We start from the raw sequence: 17,809 nt of genomic DNA, 5'->3' as shown, positions 1-17,809 counted from the left end.
TTTAGAGATTTAATATATATATATATATATATATTAAATTAGATATTCTTTTCCTTATTTTCATGTAATAACATCTATTGTCGTAATAATTAAATGTATACAGTATAACAATTTCGATTTTTTTTTTCTTGTCTGTACGTTTGTCAGATCGTAGTTTATTATAATAATAAATTTATATATGATATTTTTAATAATATTCTAAATATAATTTCATTTCATATATCATTTATTGCATAAGCTTAAGTAGGAAGTTAAGAAATTTTGGATACAATCCAATGTTAACGTCTCTTAAAACCGGAAGAGATGAGTTTGATGTATTTTCTAATATATTCTAGGGATTATATATTTGTGTGTGTATCCTGTACGGCTTCCTGATAATGTTTTTTTTCCAACCTTACGATGCTTCTTTTAAGTAGAATTTTTAAACTCGACGAAATTTAATTAATCAAAGGATTATTTCAGATATTTAAATATAATCTTGTTTTCGTGTTTATCATACAAACAGGCTCAAAATCTTACTACCAAGCAGCCTGTTGAGTTGTTAGTCTCGAATCTCCTGTTGTATTAGGCTTTTTTGGGCTTTTTTTTTTTTTTTTTAATGGTGACGTTTATTTATTTTTATAGATTATGGCTCCTAATGCTCAGTCGACTGTGACAGAGACTGTTACACCTCCAAAGCGTGCAACTCCTAAACAAGAACTAAATATTGTCTGGAGAAACGTCATACTATTTGCTTTTCTACACATCGGAGCTCTTTATGGATTCACTTTAATTTTTACAAGCGCAAAATGGCAGACTATATTGTTCGGTATGTAATTTAAAAAAATCCTATTTATCTTATTATTATTATTATTATTATTATCCTCATCAACCCATCTCGATTATATTATAAGGTTCAGGTTACGTAATTCGAGCTCAAACTCTGAATTGATTGTTCCTTAAAGTAGGAACGAGTCAATTGCAGTAATACTTGTAATTATCGAAAAAAATAAAAGTGTAAGGCCACAGATAAAAAATATTCGAATACAGTCTGCCATTTGTTCCTCTTCTTCGTATCCACTTATTTCTAGGAAAATAAAGCCTCTTTCTTTAAATAAAAAAACAATCGTAAAACTAGAAAAATACGAAATGTAATTAGAATAAAGTTTATATGTTGTTGTTAGGGGACATTCAAATTTATTCGACACATCAAATTGCCTGTNTATATTTATTTTAAAAATGAGAAAAAAATATTGACATTTTTAAGTTATTTTTAGGTAAATTTTTTATAGGGTAATTTTCTTGGGAGGGGAAGAAAAAAAAATTTTTTTTTTTTTTTGGTTCTTTTATGATTGTCATTGGGTGTGGTAAAGATATTTAAAAATCTGATATTGATCTTAATAACCGGTGAAGATGATATCCTTTTACGCTTAATTAGAATAAATCCTTGAATTTAAATAATAAAATAAAAAGAAAAACGTCACTCGAATATGTTGAAATATTAAAAAATGTTTTCGCTGAATAAACAATACTATTAGATACGTGACGAAATCTTTGTTGAAAGCCAAACTTTTTGCATAATTTTAAGCTTAAACTAATTTCTCAGACAATTTTAAATGTGTGAAAGATATTTGATGATGCAATTACGTTGTAAATTAAAGCATATTTAATGTTTAAATGTTAATTAAACGACGTACCTCTTTAGAAATTTTGTATTTGTAATATCTTCTGTTATTGTTTTAGTCGAATATAGGCTATATATTTTTATACGTATGCAGTAATATTATAAAGTTATATTAAGAATATAATATATTTGAATTTATGCACGTATAATATAAGCTTCCTGTATTTAAAATAGATTCAATTTAAATTCGTTAGTAAAGTTGAGACATATATTAACCCCATCTTCTTTGAATTGAAACATTGCCAAGTGCGATATCAGTTATATGTAAAGGTGGAAATATTATAATACAGTACCAACTGTTGAGAAAAATATAATAATAATAATAGATAAGATTTTCTTTCACAGAAATAATTAAATTACTTTTAGAATTAACTTATTATTTTTTTTCTTATACACATAATACATCTACACACAACCCAACACAGCCTACACAAACAACACCTATACACTCACAAATAAAAAAATATATTAGGTTTAATGCATAAAATTTGCAATATTTCAAATACATTTTACGAAATTTCAAAGGTTTCTCAATACAATTTTAATTACCAAACCAATAAAACAATATTTTATTTGTTTATATTAAGATTTGTTTGATATTTAAAAAGAAACATAAATAAAAATATAAATTAAGACATTAAAAACCGTATGTAATTATTGAATCTTATTTTATAAACGAGAAGAATGTTGTTGAAATTTTGAAGTATAATAATCTAAAGGAATAGATAAATGACAATGAATGTCTCTTTCTATATCCAGACAACTTAATTTATTAATTTTGTTACTATATTTAAAGTAACTAAATGTAGAAGGTATGTAAAACCAACTTCAAAAGCTTCAATTGAGTCGGTTAACGAGTTCTAATTGAGTACCAATTATTTTCAACAGCTTTAATAATACAGTAACTATAGGGTTATTGTGTGATCTTTGAAATTTTAACTCTCCTCGACATTGTGCAAAGGGGGGAAGAAAACTCTTTTAGAGTAGAGTGTTATTGCATTCGATTAAAGATTGATAACTAAATCGCGGTAAAGAATAAATATAAATTATTAATTTAGTAACTGATTGGATGCTGAATCGACTAAAGCATCAAACCACCTTACTATGGATCCAAAAATCCCATGAATTTTACGAGAGAGGTGATCTGTACCGGATATGTAAGGCCCTACTCCTTCATTAAATTGTGGGCCTGGCCATTTTAATCGCTTCTATTATCGGACATGATTAAAATGGCCACGTGAGAATTAGAGCCATTAAAAGACCTGTTAGTGTACTACAATATTTTATAATTTTATATTTAAAATATCTTTTTTTTTTTTTTTAATATTCATATTGATAATGCATGTATAAGAAAAACATATTATGAAGGGTAATTTCAGAAGATATTTATGATTTTTGATTCATTGTAGAAGATATGAGAGCTCATCATTACGAGAACATAAATCATTTATAATGAACTCATATATTTTGTATTGTTTATGCACAGATCCTTTTACAATAAATGAGAGGAGGAAAAATGATAATTACCATCGAAAATATGCGAAAAAAATATGTTTAAAATACATAAAAATTCGCATATTTTACTAATAATTCATACAATTTTCTTTTTATTTTTTTGCAATAAAAATTATCAGCAAAGCGAGGATGATTTATTGCTCTTTATTTTAAAGATTAGATCTGAAGATAAAATTTTTTTTAAAAAATCTTTTAAAATATAATTTAAAATTTATAATTTTATACGAATATTTAAGCTTAAAAAGTCTCGCTGTTTAGTGCCATAAATACTTAAATTTCTATTATGATTAAGATAAATGATCGGAATACTAATTTATGCTCCATTTTATTAATGTTTTAAGCTGCCATTTTATATTTATAAATCATTTGTATCGTTTTCTAAATTTATCTAACATAATTAAATTCTTAAATATAGTGCAGGTTTCAGAATATTTTTAAATATAGATAACACCACAATAGAAAAAAAATTAATAATAATAAATGATATGCATTTTAAATGGAATAAACGTCAAGAAAATAAAAATATACGTTGATTATTTTTATATTTTTTTAAATTCTAAATAAAGTCAAACTTCCGAACAATGTCCACTGACTAGAACATAAATAAAGAAAATGGCCGCTGTTATTCAAAGATGGCCGCCGTTTAGTGGTTATTTTTGTATGCATTTTTGTTCCCCACAAATATATTTATGTAAAAAAAAATGGCTGCCGTTTAGAGGTTATTTTGTATACATTTTTTCCCCCAAAAAAAATATATCCCTAAAAAAAATGGCGGCTGTTTAGAGGTAGCCATTATTGGAAATTCGACTGTATTTATAAAATTATACCTCAAAATGTTTATAAACGAAAAATTATTTAAGATTTATTACTTTTATGAATAAATTTGTAAAAGAATTAGAAATTTAAAAGTTAAATATAAAAATAAATGAAATTTTCTTTAATATAATATAATTATTTTATTTAAAAGTTTTAAAATAGTAAATAAAAGATTAAAATCTGTAGAACATGAACAGATATTTCTAGTTTTTTTTTTTTNCAATACAATCATAATTTTTGCTAGAAAAAGAAAGAAAGAAAAAGCCAAGTTTCTATAAAGAAAACCTTCGTTACGGGTTCGACCGTGTGATGTTGAGAGATGGAATGAATATATTGTTCGTTCTCCTAATCACATCTCGCTAGAAGAGTGGTTCCGAAACTTTGAAAGGTCGCAGATCGTTTTATAAAGGATATATTTCAGCGGACATAAATGGGAATATATTTGGTTTATCTAGAGTTTATTGTGTTTAATTAATCTACAATATGCCTAGTCCTATATGTACTAAACGATGTAGACTATATTGGCGCGAATTACAGTGTATCGCGAACTTGCATCATTGCATCATTTCACTTGCAAATAACTTGAAAGTGGAATAGACTTTATTCTTTATTAAAACGGTAAATGCAATTTCTATAAAAAAAAAATATTTTATAAAAATATTAAAATTATTCATAATTGCGCTGTGCTGCCATCTGTTATTAAAAATATAAACAAATGTAAAAAATCTCGTAAAAATTTAATAAAATTTTAAGTTTTTTTTTTTTTTTACAGTTTACTTTAAATTAAAATTTTTATTTAATTTATAGAAGAGAATTTTATTTTTCTAACGAAATTGAATTTTAATAAGATTTTTTCGGCCTTTATACATTTGATGATAAAATTTAATCGTTCTCTTCCTCTTCGTCTATTTGTAAGCGATCCCTGGGTAAGGTACTCGAAAGCGGGGTGCTCTCTTTAGCGTATATTGCGAAGACGAATGGTAAATTGATGCATCCCAACAGGAATTCTAACAATCGATGCATTTCTAGGAAAGCCAGAAGAGGAGATAGCATTGAATACCACCCCGAGCAAAATGACGAGATGGGATACGCGAAATATATCAGTGCCATTATCCAAAAACATGACCAGAATATCTTGAAAACCATGTTTACGTCGTTTGCCATTGTTTTCTTTTCTATAAATTCGTTCAACTCTTCAGAATCTTCTCTTTCAGATAATGAATCTTTCAGTCTTATAATCGAACAATACGAATTTTTATCTAACAATTTCAAATATTTTATTATTGATTAAGTTAATTAATAATGTAATTAACTTTTCTTATTAATTACACAGTTTTTTTCTAGATAAAATAGACTTTTTTTCCTGTTCATAAAAATTGCTTCTGTTTGTTTTATTGGGTACGCAACGCCATGCATGGGCGATCCACAAAGGGAGATACAGCCTTACTTGGCGCTCTTTTATTAGATGTTTAACATAATGAATGGCGATTTTAAAAAGATTTACGGACATAAAACATTTTATAAAGTTCTTTTATTGCGAATTCTTTCATTGCTGTTTTAATTTCTTCATCTCCAATGTTATCACTCTGAGCTTTATATGGTCATTCTGCATTCAGATTAATAAGTTCTTTATTAGTAGAGGCATTATCACAAAACTGGAGGAATTCTTGAATATCTTCCTTATTTATTTTAGTTATTCTTGGATCCAAGTTGTGAAATTTCTTCTAGAATACCATTAATTTCAGAGTCAAATCTTTGGATATAATTTCCATATTCAGGAATAAGATTTTACCAAACAGCTCTCATGTTAATTACCATAACATCCCTTCGCGATTCGTCAATGTTTTCAAGAACATTTTTTTACGGGAAAATTTTCTTAAAATTTTATCAAATATTCTTCTACAGCTGTTTCCTCAATTGCCTCTTAAATAGGCAGTACGTTTCTTTAGACCAGATTATTAACTTTTGTTGAGTGACCAGGACCATTTTCTAAAATTAATTAATTAATAAAATTACAAATTCGAGATTTATGTTGGAAAATGAATTGCATTCTTATGTTGTTACTAGTTTAATCGCGAACAGGAATTTTGAAACTTGTGATGAAGAAATGTTAAGCCTGTTTCAAAATTATCCTTTGCAACACGAAAGACAGACGGATGTGGTTTTTCATCGCCATCGCTTTGGCAGACGTTTCATAATCGTGTAAAATCTGCGGATCAGTTTCTTTAATCGGTTTGCGAATAGATTTTCTACTTGAAATCTAGAGGATCCGCAAACATTCCAGTCAATTGGAGGACGATTAAATCGTGGCTTTTTCTGTTAACATGGTTTCCAATAAGAAATGTGGTTTTACTATAGATTTAACTAATCTGTCACCGTGTATTTTAACTAATGGGATCACTTTTAAAGAATCCATCAGCTAAGCAGAAAGTAAAAACTGCCAAAATACCGCTTTTCGAATCGCGCCGATTCCTCTTTCTCGCTTCTGAAACTGGCTTCACAGACAAAAATCTCAAGAAATCTTAGAATAATACTGTGGAACTCGCGATAAATTTCAATCTAACGCAAATAAGCATTGTTGAACACTTCATGGTCTTGGAATTGTCTGAAATAATGATGTTCGAGTTCTGCATGCTTTATGTGAATAAACAAATTGAATATCAAAATATTTCACACCGCGAAAGAATTAAAAACAAGAATACAACATTTTATAGTTTGAGCTAAAGAGGCAAAAAAAAAACTGGAACAACTCGAACTTTTGGAGCTGTAATTGGGATATAAAGTATGGAAACAGTACACGCAATAACTGAAGAGTCACGTTAATAGAAATCGCAGTAACTGAGGTTTCTCTGTATAAAAACCTTCTCACGTATTTAATTCATGTATTTTATAAATCCACGCCTTTAGAAAACTCTGGGCTTTTGTATTTCACTGTATTATTGTTATATTGGTACAGTACATACCAGCGTGATCTTTATATCGAATTGCAAGAATAGTCGTACAGATGTTATCTTAAAACATACATATTTTTTAATAAATCTTCAAAAAAAATAGAAAAGTAGAACAGATTAAGTATAGATTATTTTAAGATAAGATCTTAAAGTGAAAATACAGACTGAAATAACGGTTATATTTTCACTTATAAGTTTGCAATACTCACTCTAACTTGTTACAATAATTTATGAAGGATAGTCAATTCATACCATGAGATCAATTACTTATATTCTAAGAAAATTTGAATGTAATAGCAAAAAATTTAAATAAAAAATGATTATTTTAATTTTATATAAAACTATTTTCTTTTATAAAATTGGAACATTTGATTTTTTTATGGTAAAATTGTCATTGATTTGATGTTAATAACTATTAAATTAATATTTCTGCTCAGTTAAACCACACCCAGAATAAATTAAAAGAGAATGGCCACGTGTAGTATGAAATATATTAAGACACCGAAGACATGAAAACATCTTTCATTATTATATTGATTTTTATATATATGAATGAATAATTTGTAAATGAAGGTTTACAGATGAAAGAATACGTCGTACGATAGCTACAGAAGCAAATAAATGATACAAATCAGAAAAAGCAAATGTAGTCTAACAATACAACTTAATAGAGAGGTTTCGGCCGAAGTTTTCATCTTTAAAACGCGAACGTCGAACGTCGAGCGCCGCTATCTTATAAGCGGCGCTCGACGTTCGACGTTTGACGTTCGACGTTTGATTTGACGTTGACGTTCGACGTTTGACGTTCACGTTTTAAAAATGAAAACTTCGGCTTCAATCTCTCGCTAATAATACACAAAATTTGTGAAGAAACTGTTCTTTAATGATACTGTAATGTTATAATCATGGATGTCCGCAGAATATTTTCCAGGAGGGGAAGGTTTCGAGACAAATAATTACATCAATACATTTTTTATTTGTCTTTTTGGGATGCTTTAACAAGTAGATTATAGTATACATTGTCTCATCAAAGTGTCCCATAATTAAGGATGTAAGGTTTATATAACAAAAATATTGGACTCGTATATAAACCCTCTATAAACACATTACACACAAGTTAATTAAACTAATTTTAATAAATAAAATAATAATAATAATAATAATTTTACGTTATTATATTAGAAAATAAGACGAGTTAACATCATTAACGAATGCCATTTACATAAGGGAAAGCATCTGATCAATATCTGAGATGAGAAATTAAAATATAATATTAAAAAAATATAATAAAAAATGTCTAAGTGAATTTCGTACACGTTTATTATCATAAACATTTAAACTTAGTTATAACCAATAATAATAATTTCAAATTAGTTTATTATCGTAATTATATGTCGTCTATATTGTAAAGCTTGAATAGAAGATAGAGAGAGATGACGTCACGTCTATTATTTTACGTAAGATAATTGTATTTAAGTACGAATTGATTAATAAACTACATAATAATTCTCATACGGTAATTTTATATAAGAAAATATCAAGAGATAACGAGAGAAAGAGAGAGAGTTGTTATTGAACTCGATGGGGTGATGTGCTGTAGAGTCAGGTGATGTAGTAGTACGTGACTCAACCAGCCAGTCGACAGGAATCACCCCACATTTGGCTCTATACCACGTGATCATCGGACGTCGAGCCGCTTGTACTGTGTACTCGACTGCTTTTACGGTATATAGAGAACGTTCTATCACTTAACCGGTAAAGCTTGACAGGTTCTGTAAGTATACGTTACTATTCCTTTTAGATTATTAACTAAAATATTTTAATTCTCTCTCTCTCTCTCTCTTTCCCACCCTTAATANAAGAAATGAATTTTGTCACGCGATTTAAAATACACATCGAGCTTGTGTTTTTATGGTTATAATACCCTGTGGTAAAATTAAGTTTGTGTTATACATTTCTGAAGGGATTTTAATTAGAAAAGTGACATTTATATAACTCAAAAAATTATTTTCTTTACAAGAATAATCAATATAAATTTATTATTTAGCCTAATTTCATTTCCGGCTTATTCACATTTCTTTCAATTTTTCATTTCCCTCCTTTTCTTATTAAATGTTAATTACTGCTTATACAGTAAGGTGTTCTAATTGTATTGTTTATATAGGTATTCGAATGCCCTAAATACGTCAATACAATTGTTTACGTTATTTTATATTCTTATTTCCGAATTACGCTCATTTAAAGTCAGAAAAATGGCAGGATTTAAAAAAAAACACACACACACACACACACACACACACACACAAAACTAAGCAGGAACCGAACGAGTACAAAATAAATATGCTGTATACAATAGTGTTTGATTTTATTCTTATTTATTTATTTTTTTAATTGTTCCCAAATACCGAATGGGTTAAATGCCCAAATACTCTCTCGTGTACGGTCCTGAAGAGAATTGTTATTTCACGTTATATTAAAGCCTACTAATAAATAATATTTTATAATAATTCCATTATGTCACGTTGTGTTAATTCGTATCGTTCTCGCCAGATGGTGCCAGCATCGATTACTTTTAATAACAATAGGTTATTATATTCGTGCCAGTTAATTTTTATCTGTTTACAACTTTTAAATAAAAAGCCTGTTATTGTTTAATTCTTTTAAAATTTATGGAAAATAATAAACTATTTAAAACGATTAATGTTTTTATTCTCCTTATATAACGAGGAAAACAATAAGGTATGCAATGTATATACTGTACTGTACTGTACATGTGTGAGTTTCTATGTTGGCATCTATTTCGTTTAATATATCAGGACGGAGTAAAGATTAAAGAACAAAATTTGGCACGGTAACTTGTATATAAGAGTCATTGATGTTATTAAATTTTGGTGGCTAAAGGTCAAAGGGGGGAGGAAATAGTTGCTGTCATATAGCGAGAAGGGTCGGAGTCGGATTTAATAAATATTTTACTCGTTATTAGCATTAATAAATGTTTATAAAATCAATTTCTATCCTCANAAAATAATCTTCTTTTTAAATATTTATGAAGTGTGTAGTTTATAATACTTTATCATCATCATTTTTTTTTATGTATTTCAGAATGATATCTATGAATGGGCTCGGGATCACAGGGTACATCATAAATATTCGGAAACTGATGCGGATCCTCATAACGCTACTCGTGGATTTTTCTTCTCCCACATTGGATGGCTTTTAGTAAGAAAACATCCCGACGTTATAGAAAAAGGAAAAAACGTAGATTTAAGTGACGTTGCTAACGATCCAGTAGTAAAATTTCAGAAAAAGTAAGTCTTGCATAAGTTTTTTTTTTTTTTTTTCAGGCTTAGGCCTTATATATATATAGGACATTTTTACAACTGACCCAATAATATACAGCTGTTACTTTGTTAGCTAAACAAGTATATATAATAGTATTTTTTTTTTCTGTTATTGTTGTGTACGTGTCGGAAACTGACCTAATCTATACTAGTTTTTGTACACGAGTTTATTCTATATAACACATGAAATTTAGTTTGTTTTTTTTATATTTTTCTGTATAGGTATTACATACCGTTGATGATCACAAGTTGTTTCGTACTACCAACAGTTATTCCTTCATGGTTATGGGGGGAGACTGTATGGAATGCTTTCTATGTAGCCACTGTTTTCAGATATTGCTTTACGTTGAATAACACGTGGCTGGTAAATAGTGCGGCACATATGTGGGGCAATCGACCATATGACATCAATATCAATCCAAGAGAGAATCGATTAGTGTCTTTAGCAGCCATAGGAGAAGGTTTCCATAATTATCATCATACCTTTCCTTGGGATTACTCGACTAGCGAATTAGGGTGGAAAATAAATCTTACTACAATGTTTATCGACACTATGGCATATTTAGGACTGGCTTACGATCGTAAAACAGTACCAAAAGATATGGTTCTGAAGAGAAAAGATAGAACAGGAGAGAATTCATGGTATAATAATAATAAAATTCAAAAATAATCACGTATACATAAGAAGTTTTGGCGCACATTTAATGTAACAGACAGATGCTGTGATAAAAGATGAATGTTGTATACTTTATACATTCCGTTATAGTTATGTATGCAAAAAAAAAATATAACCAAAAATCTCTATTATATGAAATTTTTTTGTATAGTTTCTAATCGAAATTTCAATGAATTTAATGTATAACTTACATAATATGTACGTTTCTTCTTAAAGTGACAAAAAAATAATGTCATAAGCATCGAGTCTCACTCTTTCAATTAAAAATACTAAATANAATATAGAATACCATCAATTTAATGGAAAAAACATTCTGTCCTAAAGAAAAAATTTATAACGTGTAGAAGGATGAGTTAATGTGCCAACGGGTATAAATTACTGTAATAAAATATCATTATAATGTACTGTACATTATAATAATGATGTTTTAATATATCCTAAATTCTATAAGTTCATTATTAATACATGATTTCAAAATACATTCGATTTAATGAACTTTCGACAATAATAGACACACTCCCTCCCTTTATTATTCCATTAAATCGAGAGTCCTTTATACATTAAACTTCCAAAATCTCATATAATAAAATATAACAAATGTTAAATTAAAGTAAGAATAAAATATATATTAGATTTCATGAGAGAAATTCTTATTTAGAATTATATTAATGTTTATAAATAAAGTGGCTATGCGTGTTATGATGATATTAAATATAGAATTTCTCAATTTCTCAATCAAACTTGTGTTTTGGTAATAAAACTAATGCACATTTATTAAATTTATTATTGCGGTTCCCTTGTAGATTTTGGGACAGTAAGTTTACTCATTAGAATAATTTATTGCTCTTCTGATAATGTATTAATACATAATTTTATTCTTAATTATCCTTACCTAATTTCTTTTCTAGTTCGTTCGTATTTTCCCACATTTTATTTTATTTATCTGCATTTTTAATTTTATAATTGTGGTATTCGTTTTTGAACTGTTCTAATTTCATTGTCTTGATTTCTGGAAGCATTTGTCCTAATTATATCAATTTATTCTTTTTTTTTCTCTTCATAAAACACTTCTATCTGTTCTGATTACATCAAAAACTTTTCTAATTAGTAAATTAGATTTAAAAATCATTTAAAAAATAACTTTATTTTTTGTCAAATGCTCAAAACTAAGCTTGTACTATTTTACACAAATTTAATTTAATTAATAAGAGCATAGGAACACTAGAAGGGTAGTCCAAAAGTGTGGAAACATTCATATAAAATGAAATGTTTACGAGCAATTATTTATTGTGACATCATCACAATGCTGGGCTGCAATTTATTATCATATTTTTAATTTATATAACTTAAAATATATGCTCTCCACCTCAAATTAATAGTGGCTTGCCCCTGTACATCATACTTTCCCTTTAACAACAGAGTCATGACAGTTATCTATCTAACATCTTTCGGGGGGTTTGCATCGAAAGAATATATAGTTAATGGGGCCTCCTGCCTATAAGATCTCGTCTTTCATCTAACTCCATTCTCGAGATTAAGGAAAAACAGACAGACTTGAATACTCAAGTCTGAGCTCGTCAACTTGTCTTATTTCCTTAATCTTGTCAACTCGTCTTATTGAGCTGGAATTTCTTCAAATTCCAGCTCAATAAGACGAGTTGACAAACTGTGATCCTAACACATAATACAGGAGAGAAGAGAACTTTGTTAGGCCACGTCATCAACTCAGCAGCCATCTTAGATTTCCCGCCAAGTTTATAAATGTAAATGTGGGCATATGACATCAAACTGAAGAAGAATTTCACCAGAAAAACAATGGCGGACTTACTTTTAACGTCAACGTTAATGATATAAAGTTTACAAGGGTATATTCGATGTGCCACCCATCATTTTGGAGCGTTAGGCTATCCTCATCACCTATTCCTGATGAAGTTTAACCAACACAAGGATCAACAATTTATTGTTTAATTCAGTAAACACTGCGGTAAAGTGTAAGTATATAAATTCAAGGTCTTGTATAAAATTAGAACAAAAAATTCCCACAAAAGCTATATATTTAAACGTAACTTCAGAATTCATCGAACTTCCTAGAACATTTTTAATGATTAAATTCTTAACACGAAAAGGAAAATTTCCATTTTACTATAGTTAATACAGTTAAAGAAAGTCTTAAAATGTATTTATTTCGACAATAGACTAGAAATTCGTGAAGAGAATATCGCGTAGAATATTATTGGAGGAGATAGATTTACAAAATCGCCAAAGAATACAACAATGTATCGCTAGGGCTTTTATATTTTATCGATTTATATTATTTTATTTAAATATATAAATAGATTTACAGTACGTAACTTATTTTTACAAGTTTTGCCACGTGGAAACAAAGTTTATCTTAAGATAGCGCGACACATGGGTGATGCCTCCCGGGAGAAATTTTATGGAAAATTGGCTCTTATTTAGGTGTTACAAACACGAGGTAAACCAAGAATATTCTACGTGACCAGACGCAAATCCACGACCAGTGTTCAATGGTTTTATCCACTCGGTCACTGGTGTACCTTGACATAAAGCGGGCTTTATTTTCAGGCCCATCGGTAAGTTCTCAATGGGGTTGAACGATGAGAAACAAGGTCCAATCTACTCGAAATAAACTTCCCATAAAAACGATAGTATTTTGAATATGGAATGAACGGATCACTTCACGCTATATAATTAAAAATAGATTTATTTTTACTTTTCTATAAAAAAATAAGAAAACTGCAAGTTATTATTAAAGTTGTATTTAACAACATAATACAATGTTGTAACGTGTAGTTACTTTACTTCTCAAGAGAGAAATAATGTAAATACATAAGTTTAAAAAATGAATTTATTTTTATAATTTTATGTTGTAGAAAATGCTAAATGAATCAATCTCTATTAATTGATTTAGTAGAATTTCAATGGTGTGACATGAGGTGGGTGAGTTTTGTCGCCTGACTGTTGACGTAGGTTTGAAGAAAACTTGTTTTTCGGTTTAACAAACAGGTTCGACAATTGTTACAATAATTAATTTGTTTTTCGGACCGCTTTAACAAGTTGGGTTTTAAATAACATGGTCGAAACAAAAGTTTAATTGTTTGTGGGAATAGTCTGTTCTGGTTAATGTAATGGTAAAACAGTAAAAATAGAAGACGACATACATAACAATTAAATAAAATTAAACGTTCAATATATTAGTATTTTTGTAAACAATCTTTCACTCTTCATAACGTTAACGTTTTTTTGATGAATTTACTGTAAATTTATTATGTAATATAAATAAACATTTTATTTAATAGAATAATAACAATAAATACTTAAAGTAAATTCTGTTATATTATTAGCCATATTATTAAATGACGTCTGCATACATAATATCATTTGGGCAATAAAGTTGGTTTATTGTTTATTTTTTTAATTGTTTTCGTCCTGTGTGCACTAAGCCTTCTTATTACACAAGCAAAAAGAGCAGAATAGGAATGATTTTCTCTTTCTTACTGTGCTTTCCTGGTACATCCAAATTCTTATTTCGGGTCTACAAGGTGTTAGGAGATGCCTTAACCACCTCGGCTGTTGATACGTCTATCTGTATGCTTTCTATGCATATACTGTATTTTATATGTTACAAAATATGCACCTATAAGATTGTACAGAGAAGCACAGGTGATTGTAGGCAAAGCATCGGGGACAAGTGTATATACTACTGTAGTTATTATGCGTTATTTTGAGTCTGCAATATCTCTAACGTCTTATCCATTTTTCTAGCGTACCCTTTCTTCCTACTGGCATACCTAGACTAATTATACGAGCCCTCACAAGGGACTAGTTGTATCACCAGCCAAACTTGGGACTTACTAACCACATTGAAACAACACCTTCTTGTATATAATCTTTGCCTCTTAGCACTCACTGAGCGATTAAAAGCCGGTAATATGATCGTTCACTCTATAATCTGAATACCTATTATTAAAAAACAAAGTTCAATATTCACAACATACTTAGTTTTGAATTGGTAAACTAAGTAGATAGGCTTGAAAATGATTCGAATTAACGTGAATTTTATTCAATTAAGTTCCCTTTTGTCAGTATTGAAGACTCGAAATGATAGATCTTATAACACTACAGTATACACTTGTCCCTCGTACTTTATCTACAGTAATCTAATGCTTTTCTACACAATCTTCTATGGAGCTTGACTTATAAAAATCTTTGTTTATTTATTCTGTGTTAGATTTCTCTCAAATGAATGGAAAGATTTAAAAAAATGGAAGCCATTTTCAGTGTTTTTTTTTAAAATTTCACCGAAAAATCTATTATAGAAGTCAAGGCTAACTATCTTTTATTTTTCGTAGAATACAGGAAAAAGTTTTGCTCTTAATGATTAAGTTAATATAGCTTGCTTGTTAAAATAATTTACACATTTTCTATATTTTTACAACAGATATTTTTAAGATGGAATGTCATTTGCATACTATTTGCATTCTATTTTCGTATACAGAAAAAATTGGTAGACTATTAATACTTTTATAACCATTAAAATGTTTCGATATACCACAGTAGAACTATTGTTTAGGATAGATATAATAAATTTTAGTCATTAATATAATTTTTTAAATTAATATTTATGATTATTTGATTATTTCAAAATACAGTGTGAACCAACAGAACTTCAATTGTTAAAAAGCCTTGAAAAAAAGATAATTAAACCTGTTTTTTACTAGAACTGTCTTACATTTTCTTCTTACCAGGCCCTCTCCCCCTCTCACAAGAATTAGAACACACACAAAAAAATATATAAAACAATAAATAAAACAAAATTAAATAATGTGAAAAACTAAAACAAATCTTAAATTTTTATTAATAAAAAATATTTAATACACAACAATAAATTTTAGTTTTCTAGAAAAGTTTGAACACTTTGTTTATAAATTTAAAAAAAATTGAAATTTATTTTATTAAATGTCTAACAAAAGTTGTTATACAATAACAATATTACTTTAAAATATTAATTTTCAACAAGACTATAATAAAATCGTACTGCCTACTGTGTTACCAGCGTAGAGGTATGAAAGAGTACACGTCAGGAGTTGCAATTTGGCACAGAGTATTAAGTGTCCAAATCATTCGCGCATAAAAAAAAAACAGACTTGTAGGTAGCCTATTCAGAGGACCGAGAACCGAGTCAAAGTACAATACAAAATGGCGACTCTCTCTCTCTCTACAAACAGGCAAACCGAAGTCAGGTGGTGAGAGTACCACCCACAGGCGTTCTAGGAAGTGAACTCTGACTCTAGGACTGAACACGCGGTATTGTTAAATAAAATTTGTAATCTAATTTTGTAAATTTGGGAGTGCTTCAAATATGACATTAAAACAGGGTTTTGTGTCGTTACAAGTAGGTTGTTTTTTTAACATTATCTAGTATAGTAAAATCGTAGGACCGATAAAAATTTGACGTTATATTAGAGTTGTCGTTACATCCGATGACGTTATAATCGGGTTAAACTTTATATTGTTTGTGCAAAATAAAAAAAAAATAATTTCAAAATTTCGAAACAAACATGACAGCATACAGACAACAACTACACCATAGATTCACACAACAATATCCTCACCTTACTGTCACCGAACAAAGGGTTGTTGATTAAAAAAAACAATTATACACAACAACCTTATCCCACAACCAACACGTGAACTTATCAAACAACAGGTTGCTGATCAAATACATCAACAAACAGATACATTTAACATTAATGAAGATCACGTAACCTGTCAGGATAATCCAGCAATAGGTATTGATAATAGCACACATACAACAACTACAACTAATGACACTACAGGCACTTCCTCATCCATCACTGATAACGTAGATATAGATTTAGTTAATACACTCTCACTTATATTTCAGGAAACACTCACTAAATATACAGGCACAGATCCCACACAAAGACCACGAATACCAAAAATCAACACGTCAAAGGTAGTAGGAAAAACACTAAATTATGTAAACACTCACTTACTCCCAAACTACATTCATTCAATTTCTACACTCTCAGACATTCATACATTAGTTTGTGCTGGGGCAGTCACAGTAGTAACACACTATGGACTGAAAATACAATCGCAGACAGATACACACAAAACACAATTCTATCACAAGCCTAGAAACACAAATAAATGACATTAGACAGCAATTAGGCAGGCTGACACAATACACTAAAAACAACATAACACCCAAATTAAAGAAACAACTCAAAAACATTTTCAAGAAAATCACAACACACACAAAACACGAACATCACAACACAAACATTACAGAACACATCGACACACTAAAACAAAAACCCGCAGCAAAGCACGTAGACTCAAACGATACAAAACGTGTACACTACGAAAACAACAAAATAAATTATTCACAATGAAAAACTTTTCTACAGACAAATCAGTACCAAAACAAACACTGATACACAGCACAGTGGCACATCAACAGAAGAAGAACTCACAACTTATTGGTCTTCTCTTTGGTCCAATGCTGTTACACACAATGCTCATGCAGGCTGGATCGAGGAGGCGAACAGAAACTTGCACAACATACCAACTATGCCCTGTGCTGAAATAAACGTACACGACATCTGCTACGCTGTTAATAGAACACACAACTGGAAGACACCTGGTGTAGACAACATTCACAATTTCTGGTACAAAAAGTTTACATCACTGCACCAGGAACTAGTTAAACATCTAACACACATCATCATCAATCCACAAGACATGCCAAAATTTCTTACTCAGGGCATCACCTACATGAAACCTAAAAACAACAAAA

The 17,809-nt window shown here is 29.2% G+C and overlaps 1 protein-coding gene across 1 annotated transcript in view; it reads left to right on the top strand.

The window, feature by feature from the left end:
- The first annotated feature begins 127 nt into the window (after nucleotides 1–127).
- Nucleotides 128–17,809, top strand: part of LOC111640064 (acyl-CoA desaturase-like) — a 25,388-nt gene continuing 7,706 nt past the window's right edge. Inside the window, exons 1-2 of the mRNA XM_023386071.1 lie at nucleotides 128–361; nucleotides 625–808. Coding sequence (XP_023241839.1) covers nucleotides 628–808 — 181 coding nt within the window. The 5' untranslated portion in view covers nucleotides 128–361; nucleotides 625–627. The remainder of the gene's footprint in view (nucleotides 362–624; nucleotides 809–17,809) is intronic.

This window comes from Centruroides sculpturatus, unplaced genomic scaffold (assembly GCF_000671375.1).
Source record: "Centruroides sculpturatus isolate CEXI.00-Female unplaced genomic scaffold, Cexi_2.0 scaffold1258, whole genome shotgun sequence".
In the NCBI taxonomy this organism is placed as follows: Eukaryota; Metazoa; Arthropoda; class Arachnida; order Scorpiones; family Buthidae; genus Centruroides; species Centruroides sculpturatus.
The sequence above is the reverse complement of the archived record's forward strand: the minus strand, read 5'-3'. Positions and strand labels throughout refer to the sequence as shown.